Source organism: Aotus nancymaae, unplaced genomic scaffold (assembly GCF_030222135.1).
Source record: "Aotus nancymaae isolate 86718 unplaced genomic scaffold, 86718_ANA_hifiasm-v0.15.2.pri h1tg000020l, whole genome shotgun sequence".
In the NCBI taxonomy this organism is placed as follows: domain Eukaryota; kingdom Metazoa; phylum Chordata; class Mammalia; order Primates; family Aotidae; genus Aotus; species Aotus nancymaae.
In genome coordinates, this window is record NW_026988432.1 from 5,598,758 (window position 1) to 5,614,238 (window position 15,481).

The window sequence follows — 15,481 nt, forward strand, 5'->3', positions numbered from 1 at the left end:
AGACAGGTTTCACCATGTTGGCCAGGATGGTCTCGAACTCCTGGCCTCAGGTGATAAACCTGCCTCAGCTTCCCAAAGTACTGGGATTACAGGTGTGAGCCACCACGCCCGGCCTATACATTGCTTCTTAACCATTTAAGGATTTGCTGGTTTTTATTTTTCATTTGCACAGCAATTCTGTAACTATTAGCAAAAGTAGGGAAGAAAATTCATAGAGAAATACCTAGAATAATACAAAAAAAAAAAAAAAAAAACCACAGAACACAACATAAACAAAAGAAAGGCTAACTCCCAATTAACCGGCACATTTGCATAATTATTTAATGCAAGGAAGCATGTTAAAATTTGATTTATTAACATCCCTAGGTTACCTATTGCATTCTTGATAAAACCAGTTAATATTTAATAACTGATCCTTAATATTTAATAACTATCAGTATTTAATAACTGATCCTGATCATTGATAGTTTCACAACTACTAAGCAGCAGAAACAAACACAATCACATTTGGATTATTTGGAATTCAAATTTCAGTGCTCTTACCAACATAATACTGCACTTCACTCACCAGAATGCAATGTTATTTTTATTTTGTTTAAATTTTTAAACTATCCCATCCTATTTAATAATACTTATAATAATTTGTCCTACTCATTATAGAAGGTCAGTAAATATTTATCTTCTTTTTAATGGTATTTCTTACTTGGTGGATAATTGTACTTTCAAAACTAATACAATTTGTTAGGTAATAACTATTTTAGGCATTTTTACAAAAGCGTTTTGCAGCCATTCTAATATAAAATTTGCCAAAATCTCCTTTATACGCAGTGTACAAATTTTGACAACGTTCACTATCTGCTTAACAGACTTTATCAGTTCTGCAAAAGCCATTATGATGGCTACAGAAATTCAAATTTAGTTGATTACTAAGCAGCAGGTCTTTGCAATAACACATTGGATTATTAAATGTTACATTATGAAAGGCTTATACAGAACGGTACTTAACAAATCAGTAGCACAATAAAATTTTAAGCATGATACTTTTTTCCAAAATGACTGCTACATGTTTTCTACTCTAATTTTCATATTTCAAAATTACCGTTACATGCTTTTTACTCTTTAACCAGGAAGGTGAAGTCGAAATGAACAAAGAGGAAACTGTTTCGGGTTGGGGGAGGAGGTAGGGATGAAGAACCGGGAAGAATCACGTTGCTTGAATTAGCTATGTGTTTGCCTTACTTTTCGTTTTCAGAATTTGAGTGTTTTTTCTTTAAAGGATTTCTCTGGGAGTATTAAAATATAGAAAATTGCCTTAAGTATATTAAGTTGCAAAGTATTGTTTTGATAGTTTTGGTTAGTAAGGAAGCTAACTTTCTAAAACTTATGTGGTACACAGTTTTGAAAGTGGAAAAAAACTCATTATAACATCACTGCAGTGGCTAATAGTACTGATCATTAATAAATCTTCATTGACTACTTACTGGAAGTTAACGTGTTTCGTGTGCAGTAGATTTTGCTAGAATGCCTATCCTTAAAAGGATTGTAAACCCATTGTTGAAAAAAGAAACACTCAAATTGCATTTTATCTGATATGTGGAGTGAATACAAAGGTAAAAACAAAAGTTAGCTTTAAGAGCACTTTCTGTACGCCATAATCCACCATGCAATATTACTGCAGAGACTGATCACGTAAACTATTCTGTCACTCTAATAAAGAAACAAATGTATTTTTCCTAATATTGAAATCATACCTAGCATTTTACATTGCTATATTAAACTCACATTTTTCTCATTATTATTTAGCCATATTTTATACCTTCTTGAAATTCTTATTTTACCTCCCAGTCCCCTCACTGTGCATTGTAATCTGGAGATAATGATCATTGTACATCACATCACTAGAATGTCTGAAATATATGGATAGTAAGCTAATTTTATCACCATATATATATTAAATGTGGTAAGCACAATGTTTTATATTCAGGATTAATTTTTTGATGATTTTCAATTTCCATGGCATTTTTCTATTCTTAAGTAATGTCACAGGGTTTGCATTAGCATATTTTATTTGTTAGTGTTTGGTTAATTATATATTTTTCAAAATTATTTTAATATTTCAATTAAGTGTTTTTGCACAATAAATGCATACATCCTTAATTTCTGTATGAAGTATAATTTATGCACATGGTAGATGCTTCAGGTTTGCTAAATAAATATGCCTACTTAAAAAATGTGGATAACGTACCTCATTTTAATGATGGAAAATACCCTACGGCATTTTTTTAAACTGAGTCTCTCTAGAGGAATGCCAGCACTTTTAGTAACACAAGAAATAATTACCACTACCACACCATTTTTGAAATCATATGGCAGATCATTTATCTCAGTTTGTGGCAAATTATCAGTCTGATCTTTTTATTTCTAGATTTGTTATGTGAGTGACTTAGTACTGAACAGTTATAACTTTCTTCCTTTGTCTTCTTGTTTTTAGCTCCTTGTGAAGGCAATACATTCTTCTGCCATAGTAACATGTGTATTAATAATACTTTGGTCTGCAATGGACTCCAAAACTGTGTGTATCCTTGGGATGAAAATCACTGTAAAGGTAATGATGAGTCCCTGAAATTTGAAAACATTTCCTCCCTGTGGAGTGAGGTAGAAGTTTATATACATCAGACAGTCTTTAAAATAAGAGTATCTAGTGCCTTTATGAGCTCTGCATATGTCTTATAATCAATTTGGAAGCATTTTTCTTAGCCTTTACTCATGTTGTGTCCAGATGTTTCTTTATTCATGGACTGTCCTTAGCACTTGAATTCTCATTAAAGACATCGCCTGATTAGAGCCTGCAAAGCTATGAAAAGAAAACGGGAGCTTTCAGGGGAGCACACTACTTTCCTATCACTTGTGATACCATCTGTTTGTGGCTACACCTCTCATTCATTCCAGTTTGACTTCACTGGACTTTATGTACATACTGTAGAGATAAAATATATTGAAGGAGCATTTGTACTTTCAAATACTTCCAGCTACTTCACTCCACCTCAGTTTTGCTATGAAAATGCTCTTCTTTCCAGTGAACATAGCTCCCAGTGCCCTTGCCTCCTTCCCTTGTCTGTACATAATTGTTTATGTAGACAGGGATCCTTGGCTAGATTATGGATATTGCATGTTTTAGTTAAGATGAAACTGCCATGTAGAGCTTTTTACTGAGATCCAATATTAAACAATTGGCAAAAGAAGATAAGATAGGCAAGTAACTCTTTCATGCTTGAAGTCCAGTATTATCTACTAAAATGCCTTCTGTGCATAGAAGTAGAGAAATAATACCACGTATTCAATGTTTCACACAGTCAGTAAGAAAGACAGTTACACTATCAACTATTTTGATGTTGGGATGTTTTTGATTACTTTCATATCTACTTCTGAATGGATTAGAAATTACTTTCTGAGTGATCTTATCGCATGCCTGTTAATAATTAGTAGTCACCATTGGCTTTGTTTGTCCTCTGTAAATTTGTTTCCATATATATAAGAAATATTTGACATGTGATGGCAATCAATAAATGTGAGTGGATGTGCATTATAAAACTCCGTATTTGGGTTTTGTTTTTTTTTTTTCAGAAAGAAAAATGATTCTTCTAACTTTTAATTCATTTTCTTGTGATAGGAGAAAAAAATTTTATTATTGCAGTCATTTCTATTATATGGAGGTTGTATCAATGACAATCCTGTGGTGCAGCCTAAAGTTTGTTCCTTGTACCCTTGAAAAGAATACATATTTGCTATTGCTGGATAGTGTGTTCTGTAGGTGCCTGTTGTGTGTATTAGGTTTACAGCATTGTTCAAACCTGTTTGCCTTTTGATTTTCAGCTATGTTCTATCCGTTGTTGAAAGTGTGTGTTAAATGCTTCAGCTGTCATGGTTGAATTGTCTACTACTTTCTTCACTTCTGTAAAATTTTTATTTCATGTGATTTCAAGCTTGGTCGCTAAACTCATATATGTGTGTAATTGTTATATCTTCCTCATGACCCTTTTATCACTAAAAATCTTGTAGATTTAGTGCAATTTTTTTCTTAAGTTTTATTTTGTCTAACGTTAGTATAGCCACTCCACCTTTCTTATGATTTGCTTTCCATTCTTTTCCACACTTTTACTTTCAGACTATCTGTATGTGTGACTATAAGGTGTTTCTTTTGTAGACAGTGCACATTTGTATCTTATTTTTTATCCAGTCTAAGAATCTCAGCCTTTTCATTGGGTTGTTTTATACATTCACATTTAGGACTGTCTTTGATGTAGTCGGCTTGCATATTCCATTATACTTTTTGTTTCTAAATGTCTCATGTATTTTTTTCTGTTTTCTTTCTTTATTGCTTTCCTTAGCATTGTTAGTGTATTCTAGTGCAATATTTCAATTCTTTTACAGTTGTTAATGAATTTGTTTTTACTTATTTCTTAGTTGCTTTAGGACTCATAGCATACAACTTAACTTCTCATAATGTATTTCAGATTTATACTAACTTGATTAAAGTGAGAAACAGAAACATTTTTCCTATATAGTTCTATTCTCTGTTTCTTCCAATTGTATTTCTACATATTACATTTTAAATGTTACAAACCCAACAGAAAATACATTGCGATAATTATTACTTTATACAACTGTCTTTTAAAGTGGTTGGGAAAAGAAAGGACAGCAAGTATATATTAGTGTAATTTTTTGATACAATCCTTCTTATTTACTATTTCTGGTTCTCATTTGTTTTTGTAAATTTGCATTACCCTGGTGTCATTTCCTTACCCAATAACAGTTTTGCTCCCACCTTGTTTATACCATATTGTCACTACGTATGTTGCACTTATATACACAGAACATTGCTTTTTAAAAAAGTTAAGTGAAGACTGCAGAAGAAAGATGCCACTCGACTGTCCTTTGCAATTATTTCCATAATCACTGTTATAGACCGTATTTACTTGCCAGTTTAATTTATTAGTTGTTCAGTTTTTTCATATGGATCTGAGTTACTGTCTGAGGTCACTTGTATTCAACATGAACTCTCCTCAGTATTTATTTTAAGGACGCTCTTTTGTCTTTGAATTGTCTTCATTTTTGTCTCTCTTACAATGTCTGTTCCATTTTTGAAGGTAGGTTTGCTGGACAGTGGGTTCTGGGTTGACAGGTTTCTGTTGGTGTTTTGGAAGCTGATGTTTGGTTTGGTTTTGCTTTGTTCTTGCTTCAGCACTGAACGTGTCATCCTGTTGCTTTCTGGCCTCCACTGAGGATGACTCGGCTGTTAATCTGATTGGGGCTTCTTTCTATGATGAGTTTTTTTTTCTTTTTTTCTCTGTTGCTTTCAAAATTTTTTTTTTTTTATAAAAACATTTTTAGTCATATGTCTTTGCATGGATATCTTTGCATTTCTCCTACTTGGAGTTTGTTGAAGTTGGACGTGAGTTTTCTAATTAAGTTTGGAAGTTTTAGCTCTTCTGGTTTTTGTTGTTTTTGTTCCTGTTACTTTCCGTCTCTACTTTGTTTCTTACACTCCCATTACATTATGTTAGTGTGCTTGTCGATTTGCCACATTTTTTTCCTGAGGCTCTGTTACAGTTCTGCATTCTTGTCTTGAACTCGTTTTCCTATTGCACCATTCTCATTTGTCCATCTTTATAAAGTAAGCTAACACTTTCTTCTTCCAGTCGAAATGCACTGTTGAGGCTCCAGAATATTATCATATGAGTAATTGCACTGTTCAATCCCAGACTTTCCATTTTTGTATGATTTATACTTCTTTATTAATATTTTCTATTTGATGAGCATCTTCTTTAGCTTCTTCAATCATAGTTCCTTAGACATGTTGATTACAGCTGCTTGGAAATCTTTGTCTGCTATCTCTGATATCTGGCTCCCCAAGGGTCCTTTCATTGCCTGTTGTTTTTTTTCCCCCTATTTATACATTTCACTTTCCTGTTTCTTTACGTGCCTTACAATGATTTGTTGAAAATCACGTGTTAGATTTGTAGCATCTCTGGATACTCAGTCTGTAGTTTTCTTGTTTGTTCCTAAATGTAGACTTGGCTGGACCATTTCAGTGAAGTTTCTAATGTTGCACCACAGAGGCCACTGCCTTGAGCTTTGCACCATCACCCTTGGGCAGCATGGTTTTAGCAGGGCTCTCTGCGACGCATTTCCTGTTCTCTCTATTTAGCTATCACCTCTGTTGGTATTGCAGCCAGTTGTTAGTCTCCATCGATTGCTGACTGATGGCTTTACTGCTTTCAGCAATGCCCAAGATCATAAATTGTTCCACAGTCTGGTCAATCAAATGTAATTAATTGCAAAGGTAGTCCTTGAGTCTAGCCTTTGTGAGTCGTTATAACCCAGGAGGACTCTCGTTAGCTGTTACTCTCCTAACTTGTTCCGTTAAACTTCTAGATGTTCTAAGGTTTGTCTTATTGCTCTTAATACACTACCTGCCTTTTAATTGCATACCAAAAAATCTCCATGGTTTTTGGAATTATCTTTAGGCTTGAGCTTCTCCACACACCGTTTCAAATTAAGTTTATTTAGGGGAAGCTCTAATGTTTTCTGTACTTGTAGCCTGACTCTCTTTCTGGGCACAACTTCACCACTAGTGTTCTGGATGGGGGCAGGAATAGAGGTGCAGGTCTGTTTATGTGCAGAGCACTTGGGTGTGGTTGCTACCATGTGGTCTTGTCAGCTTGCCACTCCAGGCAGCTCTTCTGTATCAGTGAACTTGGGTAAGCATGATCCAGTCCTGGCATTCTCCACTGGAGACACCTGGTGTTGAGCTCCTGCCCTCCAAGTGGAGGCTGAGAGGAGGAACCTTGGGAGCCCCATACATCTCAGCCACTCAGACTGGAAAAGAGCATATCCAACATGGATCTGGTTGAGCATTAAGAAATGATGGTAGCTTTCCCCTCCTTTGGAGATGCCATAACTCCCTTAACTGAGAGCGGCAGGGAGAGGGTGCCCTGTATTCTTGTTCATAGCTCCCTGGGTAGGGCTCCCATCATGGTGAATCAAGAGTGGAGGAAGCAAGTCAAGGCTCAAATGCCACAGACTCTCACTGTTCCTAAGGACATTTAGTAGATTGATTTATATAAATTCATTTCTACTTGATGTACACCATTCGGACAATTTCCTGAGTTTCATTAAACCAGGCTTTAATTGGTTGAGTTTTTAAAATAATTTATTTATCAATTGTGATTATTTCATTTGGGGAAAAAGTCCATGCCATCATTCCAAAAGCGTGTGTCTTCAGATTGATTTGAATTATCCTTTGGTATCAGAATATTGTTGTTTTTTTTTAGATAGATAGATTGATTGATTTTGTGTGTGTGTGTGTGTGTGTGTGTGTGTGTGTGTGTGTATTTTAAGCTGAAATGCTGAGCAATGGATGGAGGGGGCTATCTGTAAGGCTGGTCAATGGATTTTTTGTGAAAAATGAGACCCTGCATTTATTTTAAAATATTTTCTTAAGCTACGACAAGCCTGTAAAAATTCCGTGCTCCGCTTGTTTTACTTGAAGTTTTTAATACACATTTTGACTGTAATGTTAATGTTTGCCGTGTCGCTTCTTGTTTTGTTCGTTTGTTGTTTTCACTCTCTCCAACCTACAGAGAAGAGGAAAACCAGCCTGCTGGACCAGCTGACCAACACCAGTGGGACTGTCATTGGCGTGACTTCCTGCATCGTGATCATCCTCATTATCATCTCTGTCATTGTACAGATCAAACAGCCTCGTAAAAAATATGTCCAAAGGAAATCAGACTTTGACCAGACAGTTTTCCAGGAGGTATTTGAACCTCCTCATTATGAGTTATGTACTCTCAGAGGGACGGGAGCTACAGCTGACTTTGCAGATGTGGCAGATGACTTTGAAAATTACCATAAACTGCGGAGGTCATCTTCCAAATGCATTCATGACCATCACTGTGGATCACAGCTGTCCAGCACTAAAGGCAGCCGCAGTAACCTCAGCACAAGAGATGCTTCCATCTTGACAGAGATGCCCACACAGCCAGGAAAACCCCTCATCCCACCCATGAACAGAAGAAATATCCTTGTCATGAAACACAACTACTCGCAAGATGCTGCAGATGCCTGTGACATAGATGAAATCGAAGAGGTGCCGACCACCAGTCACAGGCTGTCCAGACACGATAAAGCCGTCCAGCGGTCAGTATCAATAGATTTTTTGATGACAACTATAACCTGAAGACTGAAATGCTTCCAGAATGTTGTCTTCTATTTTGTCTTCATATTTCAGTTTCCCTTTAATTCATGATTTAAACCATAGTTTTCCAATATTTTCCTCTTCTTTTTTCCTTACTGCTATCCATATTCTTCCTAAACCTCATATATATGTGCATGGTATGTATATTTGTGTGAACACACATGTACACAGAGACCAAAGATACTTTATTTCTAAACATATACACATTTATTAAATTATGGCTTTTAATTTATAATACAGATTTATATTGCACACTTGCTTCCCTGTGATCATTAATGTTGCTCTCATCAATATTTATATATTTTGAGTTATGAAATGATATTTGGAAGCAATTGCCTTACCAAGATGGCTCACCCATCCTGATGAACAATTTTAATCCCAAAATAACATATTTTTCAATACAATGTATTTATTTTTGGTAGAAACACAAAAATTCTTTTCTTTCACATGTACGTAATATTTATATTAGGAATTGCATAGCATAATAGGATATAGTCATCATTTACACCTAAATGTTGTAAGAAGTAGTAGAAACATTTGATTTATTTTCCTTTTACTATAAACACAACATTTTCTGTGTTATAATATTAGCCTTAAAATGAATGAAAGTTTTGAGTAAAAAAATTTAAATTTAGGAAATATTATTTTAAATTCAGAACTCTTTTCAACTTATATGTTGTTTTGCATGTTTACTAGCATTTAGTTTATTTTATAAATTGTGACATACTTTCTCCATTCATTACACATTCTTAAAACCTAAAATACTTTAGTTGATTTGATATGTTTTGCATGCTGACATAAGTCTATTTCCACAGTTTTCTGAATTTTAAAAATGCCTTTAAGTAAATATTTGTATACATATATTTTTTTGTGCAAATAGTACTTTGTTGAGTGAAATAGCCATAACATTCCAGGTTCTGCCTCATTGGGTCTCTAAGCAAACATGAATCTGAATACAACACAACTAGGGTCTAAACAGACAATTCAAGGTAAGCAGATGCCCTTGGTTCCTTCTCCTACTTTGTCGTATTCTGTTTTGTTGCAACTGTCTTGTAGTTTTTTAGGGAATGTGCTATTTATCCATTATTTCTTGAGATATGTGTTTCATAACATTTCATGATTAGAAATATGATGGGTTCAGTGTTTATAGGAGAGATGATTCTCAGGATACATATCTTTAAAACAAATGTTAGTATTCTTACCATCAAACATTGTACTGAAATATAATTCAGAAAGACATCAAATTAATAATCTACATTTTACATGTTTTAAGGTAAAGATACCACAATTGATGAACTTTCTCCAAAGAAATACTAGAAGAAACCCAAGGTTTTCAAACTAAGAAAATAGAATAGAGTATTCAGTCTCAGTATAGCTGAATTTAATATTTAAAACTGGTAACTACTTTCTTTATGTAATTTGGCAACATTCTACTCAAAATTTATACACTAAATATTTTTGGTATTTATACAATTTGTGAACTCTTATTTTTGCATGAATATGTAGCTCATCTCATCAAAATTAAATACAGCATGTTATGTCAAATTTTATACTATAAAATTTGAATGCCAAAGGTTTCATTAACACCGGTTGTCCATGTGCACATCGATTTTGTCATCAGCTATCACAATGGCTTTACTTTTTGCACTTGATAGTCTATATCTATATTAGCCTAATTTGTCTCCAATTGAATTTGCTTGACAGCTAATCTCTTCTAAACTCCTCAAGCCTATCAACTATTCTTGAACTAGGTGAATGCATTTCCATGCTCTATATTACCTTAATAAATTGGTGTATTTGTATGCATTTTTCATTGGGAGAAAATGTTTTAACTGTTTTTTATTTTCAGAGAAGAACTATTTATACAAACATGGGGACTGTGAAAAGAAAATTCTATAGTGAATTGTGAAAAGTGGACATATTTCTAAATTCATTCCACTGCCTTTATCCAAACTTAAGAATTACAGACATTTGTTATTCCTTCGGCAAGACATCCCCGCTGCACAATGATATGTTCATTTCGTAATTTGGTTGCTGGCCACCAAGTGCTCCTTAGTTTTTAAATACATTTTGAGATTTACTGGAAACTTGAAGAAGAAATTAGTTCCCGATTAAGACTATCCCAACTTTATTTTTATTGTCAGTTTCACTTTTGTTTGTATGTTGTTTTATGTCTTTGTTATATAATTGTACATTGTGTGATATGTGAAAAAAAAAAAAACACGAATTTGGATGAACCTTGTGTTACATGTACATTGTTTTCATTATATAGACTGCTTGAGAATAGTGCGTTCCTGAATGATTTTGAACATGCTACAGTGAAAAGTGACTGTGGACCATGGAATCACCAGCTAGAGGTTATGGACTATACACACCTATTATTATATTCTGATTAAATGCAGCAAAAAGTAACAAGTAAAATTACTAGATTGCAATAAAAAATTTCATTTTTGGTCTTTCCTACATATCCCCGATTTTTCCTTTTTGTTTATATTAAAGAAAGTACTGAGTTTCAGAAATCCTTTTTGAAATCAGGTATTTTACCATTCATACTCTACAGTAGAAATGTTTTTGATTAAGCACTTAGCAATATGACCAAATTGACAGTTTGAGAAAACACCCTGCATGTCATTACTGGATATTTGAGCTGGGAAAATATCCTTTTTGTTAGACACATTGTAAAAAGCATGCATTGTCAAATACTGTTGTTACTCTTTCATTTCTTTATGTCATATGCTTGCTACTTATGACTTTTTATATAAATATATATAAAATGTACAATAATTTCCTAATTTGAGTTAAGAGAAATGTTTTCTTCCATTAGAGTGATCAAAAACTGACTTACAGAAATACACATTTTATATCAACTCTTTCCACCTTTTAGGGTACAGGCTATCCTTCAGTATTGAGGTTTACTTCCCCAAATATTTGGCTTCTAAAAGTTTAGGGGAATATGTTCTTCTTTTAGAACAGGAAAGTCTATTTTTTTTTTTTACTGCTTTAAAATCACAGGCCCCTTTATGAACTAAATTACACCATTATGACTTATTCTTCTTCTCAGGCACACAATACACCTGAAAGTTTAGTGATTATGATGTATTTAACATAAAGTAAAATCCTAAAATATATTTTATTGCTATTATATACACATTCTGTAATGTTTGATTTAGTGAGTAGTTATTTTTTAAAATATTTAATGTATAATGTTATAAAATGAATTTTAAAAATAAGAATTCTATCAGTATATGTGCTTACCAACTTTTTCAAAACTCCTGAATTCTACAGGTTGAAAGAGTTCTTTCCGTCCACTAACAGAGCAATCTGGTCTACTAAAATTTGAACTTTGCAATTCAAGCAGGCTTTGCAAACAAAATAGATGAATTACTGTCATACATCCCTATTAGGAATTCAATGTCATATATGTCACAAAATAATTAAATAGAAAATAAAATAAAATTTCATAATAGAAAAATCAAAGAATTATCCTAGCTATTGTAAACACTCTATGCTGAAAAAATGTCGAGCTACACAATCACTTCAATGAATTTGATAATCTGGGGAATACGGAAAAGATATTGATTATGACAAATGAAGATTATTTTTCATTGTTATGCTACATATTTTATACATACTCCTTGTGATAAAATCTATCCTTTTTATTTGGCTTGACTGGCTTATTTATTACCATGGTTATTTTTTTTTTTTTTGCCCTTTAATTCAAAGTTAATGCACCAAAGATTTTTAAAAAATGATTAATCATATCTTATATTGCTTTCTCTATTTAGAAATCTTCAGAAGACTCCTTTCCCCTTGAATGATAATCTCAAAAGTATGATACACACTTCAAGACTTTGTGTATAACAGCAATAAAAATAGTGAAATAAGTCAGGTGAATGGTTTACTATACATTTGCTCTATATCTGTCCAGTACGTTCATCCCCCTCCAGTTTCTCCTAAATATACAGAATGCTGAGTACCTGCTTAAAAGATATTTCCACCGGAAATCTACTAATGGAGACTTAAAAAGAAACCCACCAAATTAAAGTATAATAATAAATATGAATAGCTCACACATATTTAATACATAGCAGCTTCATGGGAAAAAGTATTTTAAATGAATTTAAATACAGGCCTCCTCAGTGATAACTCTAAAATTATTCAACAATGTACTAATCATAAAACAAGATAATCATAAAACAAGATAATGTCAATGACTGGGCAGGGTCTGGAGGTTTCCTCTGCTTCTGGCATTCACTCCAGATGCTGGATCTTGGGAGTACAGGGTTCTACCAGAGTTGGGAGATGGTCTCTGGAGGGCCCTGGGGGTGCTTTTTTATCAGCCAGAATTGAGATATGTCAATAAACTGAAAACTATTTAGTAGCTGTGTCAGACCTTATCACCTGAATGCAACCTTTGGCCTAAATTCTAAAGGTGGTGACACACATAGATGAGGAATGAGATGTTTCAAGACTTTTAAGTCATGTTGTTTTAATAAATGATGATATTTTTTGATAAAGTGAATTCAAATTACCAACCCAAGTGCTTTATTGATTCAATAAGCTGGCTTCAGATAATGTATTAAGTTAGCCTGCTTTGTTAATTTCATAAAGCTATTCTTTTTCATTTTGTTTTTTCAAGTTTTAATTCACTTTTCCAAATCATGGTGGCATATACTCACATGTCATGCTTGTGAAGCCCCATATTAAGCTTCGTAACTGTCCAAATGTATTGTGGTTGCCTAATTTCAGGGTTCTAGTTTGGAAATATGATTTCTTTTGTACCTGTTTCTTTATATATACCAATTTTAAGCATTATCTTGCAAAATACACATAGATGGAGTTTGATTTTCCATAATTAACTCAAATTTGATTTTGTAACTAAAATGTGATTATCCACATAATCGGAGATCAGCATCTTTGGGCTTTGAATGGAGAACAAATCACATTGTGGTGATGCTGGCTTTTCTGTTTCACATTACTTCTGCTCTAGAATTATTTTAGTGAGTGTAATGACTCCATAAGTAATGATCCTCAGTGTTTAGTAACTTAGGTCATTGGCATTACTTTGATATTCACATAGCTTCCGTATCATTTTTTTTCTGTATTTTTCACTTAGGAATTTAATTTGGGTCTTCCTCAAATTTTACACCTTTTAAAAAAAATTCCATGAATTGGTTTTTCCCAACCTCAGAATATCATAATAAATATTACCTTTTTTAAATGGTTCCTATTACCTTTATTAAAATGACAGCAATTAATTTTCTGTTGTTTTGTCAGTGAAATAATAGCATCTTATGAAGTTTGTATATCTCTGTGATGAAAATGAGTCATGTCAGATTCCTTCTCTGAAGGGAAGTAAATAAACGTTTTTAAAATTCTCTGAATTCTAAATAAATATGTGCTGAAAAGTGAGTTAGGGATTTGTCTAATTGCACTGAGGAGAGTTAGCTTCAGTGCCATTTTTTCTCTGTGCTCTTTTTTCTCCATGGGTTCATTTCTATCTGTCGCAGTCTAGCACAAAGGATCCAGGCAAGAAATTGTAAAATACACCCAACAACAAAAGAAACAGGTCTTGAGTTCACTATCAATCTCTTAAGCATTTACTTACTATTGCCCATGCCCATCTTAAAGGTTAAATAAAGTAGCAAAATAAAAATATATTGTCAAAATAGCCAGAGATGTTTTTATACATAATCCCGTTAAATAAATCTGAAGCCCTTTGTTAATTTAGAATTATGATCCATTTCATTAATAAACTTGTTTTCATTTTATTAAAACAAATTTCTCTGACTGAATTATATCATCAAAACAAATCAAACTGGGTAATAAAAATAACAACCATAGGTGACTGATGTCCAACACTCATAACAACTCATCATTTTCTTGTAGCCCCTGGTTCTGTACTTTCTTGTGTATTATTACAGAGGTAAAAGCTCTCTTAACATGCCTCTAGTTCCTCAGAAGTAGGAAAAATAAACTCAACCTGCTTTGGACTTGTGTATTTATTTGAGCTGGTTTCCAGACGCAGTGTGTTCTTATTCCTGAAACAGTATGATCATATAGTTAAACTTCTCCTTTCTATCCATAGCTACTGTGCAGTCAACATGTTCTTTTTCGTTCCTAACTTCTCCCATCCTTCCAACCTCTGAGGCATGCGATTTTACAGTGGTTTGTTCTTTGAAAAATTGTTTTTGTGCCCTCTCCTAATAGCCAAGATACTGACACAAAACTTAAAAATGACCAGAAAACATAATGTATAAATTATTTAAAATAAAACATTCTTTTTATATCACATTATCAAATTTGTACTCTTTATTCACTTTCCCATTGAGTGTGATATCAATATAGCTAGGCTTTGTTGAACCTGCACAGTCTGTCTGCCAAGCTTCTTCCTAAGTACTTTGAGGGTAAAATGAAGGAAGAGTCTAGGAAGGAACACAATTATAGAGCCTGTAGATGGCAGACTGCTTACAGGAGCTGTATAAGGAAAATTAAGCCCAACATTATGTGCTATGTTGCCCATCTTGAAAAACCGATTACACATCCCTGGTTACCTCCTCCATCATCTCCCATGGAAGATAAAAAAATTTCAAATGTTAAGATAATACAATAGGCACGATGTTTTATAATCGAGAACTTTGTAGCAGATATATGAGAATATAGGTATCTTTTTAAGAAGATAAAGAGAGGCTCTGTGAATTGAGACAATTGTCAAATAGTAGTACAGGGAGAAATTTCCACCTAGACTAATTAAAGCAGATGTAGTCTTGGATGATCATTTACTTGAATTGGTTGGAGCATAGACAGAAAGAGTAATACTAAGTGTAGTTAAAAGAGTAAGTTTGAGTTCACGTCATGATTTCTGAGTGCATGGAATGCCATCCAAAGGAATTTATAGTTTATTCAAAGGAGAATGTTTTAATATTTTAGCAGAGAAGGGCTTAAGATTTCTACTTTCAGCAGATGCCTCTGACAGGTATATTTGCTAAATTGAATGGGAGTGAAATACAGTAAAATCAAAACAGTGTAGAAACAAGACATGGAAAAGAATAACTGGCGGATTGTTAGCTCTCCAGGAATATTTGGCTGGATTTTTATTTCCACTATACTTTATTGTTTCAGGGTTAAAGTTGACTGGTGAGCATACTGTGTGACACACGCTAAACGCCACTTTGAGTGTTTTACATGTAATTTTTTCCTTGGTTATCTTAGCAATTCTAT

The 15,481-nt window shown here is 33.6% G+C and overlaps 1 protein-coding gene across 6 annotated transcripts in view; it reads left to right on the top strand.

Annotated features, from left to right (window-relative positions):
- Positions 1 to 14,253, top strand: part of NETO1 (neuropilin and tolloid like 1) — a 118,593-nt gene extending 104,340 nt beyond the window's left edge. For 2 of the 6 annotated variants that reach the window (XR_010343604.1, XR_002479023.2), the window contains exons 8-12: positions 2,492 to 2,605; positions 7,644 to 8,202; positions 9,175 to 9,249; positions 9,965 to 10,011; positions 10,110 to 14,253. Coding sequence is in view for 4 of the 6 variants with exons in the window: in XM_021673537.2 (XP_021529212.1) it covers positions 2,492 to 2,605; positions 7,644 to 8,202; positions 9,175 to 9,235 (734 nt within the window). In the remaining 2 variants the exon portion in view is untranslated. The remainder of the gene's footprint in view (positions 1 to 2,491; positions 2,606 to 7,643; positions 8,203 to 9,174; positions 9,250 to 9,964; positions 10,012 to 10,109) is intronic. The other 4 variants (XM_021673537.2, XM_021673535.2, XM_064379022.1 and 1 more) reach the window with 2 other exon arrangements.
- Positions 14,254 to 15,481: the final 1,228 nt, after the last annotated feature.